Source organism: Aplysia californica, unplaced genomic scaffold (genome assembly GCF_000002075.1).
Source record: "Aplysia californica isolate F4 #8 unplaced genomic scaffold, AplCal3.0 scaffold00866, whole genome shotgun sequence".
Lineage (NCBI taxonomy): Eukaryota > Metazoa > Mollusca > Gastropoda > Aplysiida > Aplysiidae > Aplysia > Aplysia californica.
This window is the reverse complement of record NW_004798136.1, coordinates 3,441-5,370: the sequence shown is the minus strand read 5'-3', so window position 1 is coordinate 5,370 and position 1,930 is coordinate 3,441. Positions and strand designations below refer to the sequence as shown.

At 41.0% G+C, this 1,930-nt stretch overlaps 1 protein-coding gene across 1 annotated transcript in view; it reads right to left on the bottom strand.

Annotated features, from left to right (window-relative positions):
- LOC101855983 overlaps nucleotides 1-224 on the bottom strand; it is a gene marked incomplete at its 5' end in the record, with an annotated part of 8,783 nt that extends 8,559 nt beyond the window's left edge. The window contains 1 exon segment of the mRNA XM_005110219.2: nucleotides 45-224. Coding sequence (XP_005110276.1) covers nucleotides 45-108 — 64 coding nt within the window.
- Between the last annotated feature and the right edge of the window lie 1,706 nt (nucleotides 225-1,930).

Here is a 1,930-nt window from a genome sequence, read left to right as displayed (position 1 = left end):
ACACACACACACACACACACACAAACACACGCAAACCCACTCACCAACAACAAGCAGGGTAAGAACAGTGAGAAGTAAACCACCAAACAAGATAGCGGAGGCTCCCATCGCCTTTCAGATTTTCCAACTACCTCCTTGCAAAGTTCAAAGGTCTCGAGGGTGGAAAGGGTTAGTCAGTTTTGTTCTTGTAGCTGTTCCTTTCACTGTTGTCTTTAATAGCAGATCTGAAACAAAAAGGAATGGGAGATTGAGAAACAATATACACCCGCTTGTATTAGGAAAATGTACAAAGGAAAAAGTTTGATGCGTGTAAGGGTATGTGTTTAACAATCCTGTCAACACAATTAGATTTTTTAAAGTGGGCCCTCCGCATTTAACGTTCTCCTCCGAAAAGACCGAGCCAAATTGGTTGAGAGCCTTGTAAACTCCACAAAACAAACCGAGCTCAAGAACACCTATTCAGGGATTCCGACCGGGGCCATACGCTCCATAGTCCAGCATGATACCAGCTGAGCTAATGGAGCGCTCCTGAAGATATTTGAAAACAGAAAGTGATACATGACGCTTCACATGACTCCTTAGTTTTCTTTCCCGTATGCTTACAGTATGTTGAAGAGTAACACTGACGGTATCTTTTAGTTTGCAGAAAACCTGCTGTGTGATGCAAGCATGGCCTCAGAATCAGAAGCAGAATGAATCCCGGACGTAATTTCGTCCGTCCGTGATCTCAGCAAAATATAGACAAAAAGTTGTTCTGGAGCATTGCTGATTTCAATTTTAATTAGCTGAAACTGCTGGTTAGAGTCAATTTGGGGGAGCGTGCTCTATTTTTAAGGAAAATGAGCAAGGGGGGGGGGGGGCAAAAATATCTACCAGAATTGCGGGTCCTGGAAGTTTTTCGGTGGATTACTTTTGATTTTTATGCTTCATGTAATTTTTAGTGTTTTACACAAATTTCACTCCTGATACCGTTCAAGGCCCCTCAGCTACTACATTTAGGAGATTATGCCAAGTCGAAAACATATTCACACACACAAACACACACACGAACACACATGCTCACACACACACACACACACACACACACACACACACACACACACACACACATACATACACGCACACACATACATACACGCACACACATATACACGCTCACACACAAAGACTGATAAAACACTATTAAAAGTAAAAGTAAGGGTATAATGTGCCACTTACAAATATGTAGATACGAAATAAAAGAAAAGAAAGATACTTCCATGAAACAAGAAAATGAGAGGGTTTAATGTACTTCTAGAGAGAAGAAGGTGGTATACAAAGAAAAAGGGGTTGGGGTGGGTGTGAGACTGGAGTGAAGAGTTAAATGAGTTCAGGCGCGGTTCGTCCATAGAGCACGGTCGTGCAGTGCCGCCCAAAATTTTTTAACGTTCTATTACGTAAGACACCCTCAATAATAAAACTAAAGAAGCCAGAAACAAACACTAGCCAAATATTATATAAAAACAAGGTCCTCACTGTCATTTCTGTGTCTATAGCGCCATAAAACATCAACTATGCCATGCCAAAGTCCATGCACTGTAGCTAAACATAATAGGACATTCAACAGTGTAACCTGGCCTATAAATCGCTCTTGGGGATAACCCATGTGATGACCTGAAGGAGGTGAACGTGACCGTCCTATGAGTTGTGCCTTTGAATGGTTTTGTAGTGGAGTAGTGAAAGTTATTACTTGAGTGTTCAGTTCCAATACGGGTTAAACGAAATTGACGTTTAGCTAACAAACAAATTTAGTACTAGAAATTAAAGCGACAAGTAAAAAGAATGAAAATAAAAGCACGAGGTCCTCCATCACCAACCCAAATCTTAAAATTATACACCGTCTCATTTACTATGCCTTTGACTATCTTCAGCATGCGACAGCTTAATTGTG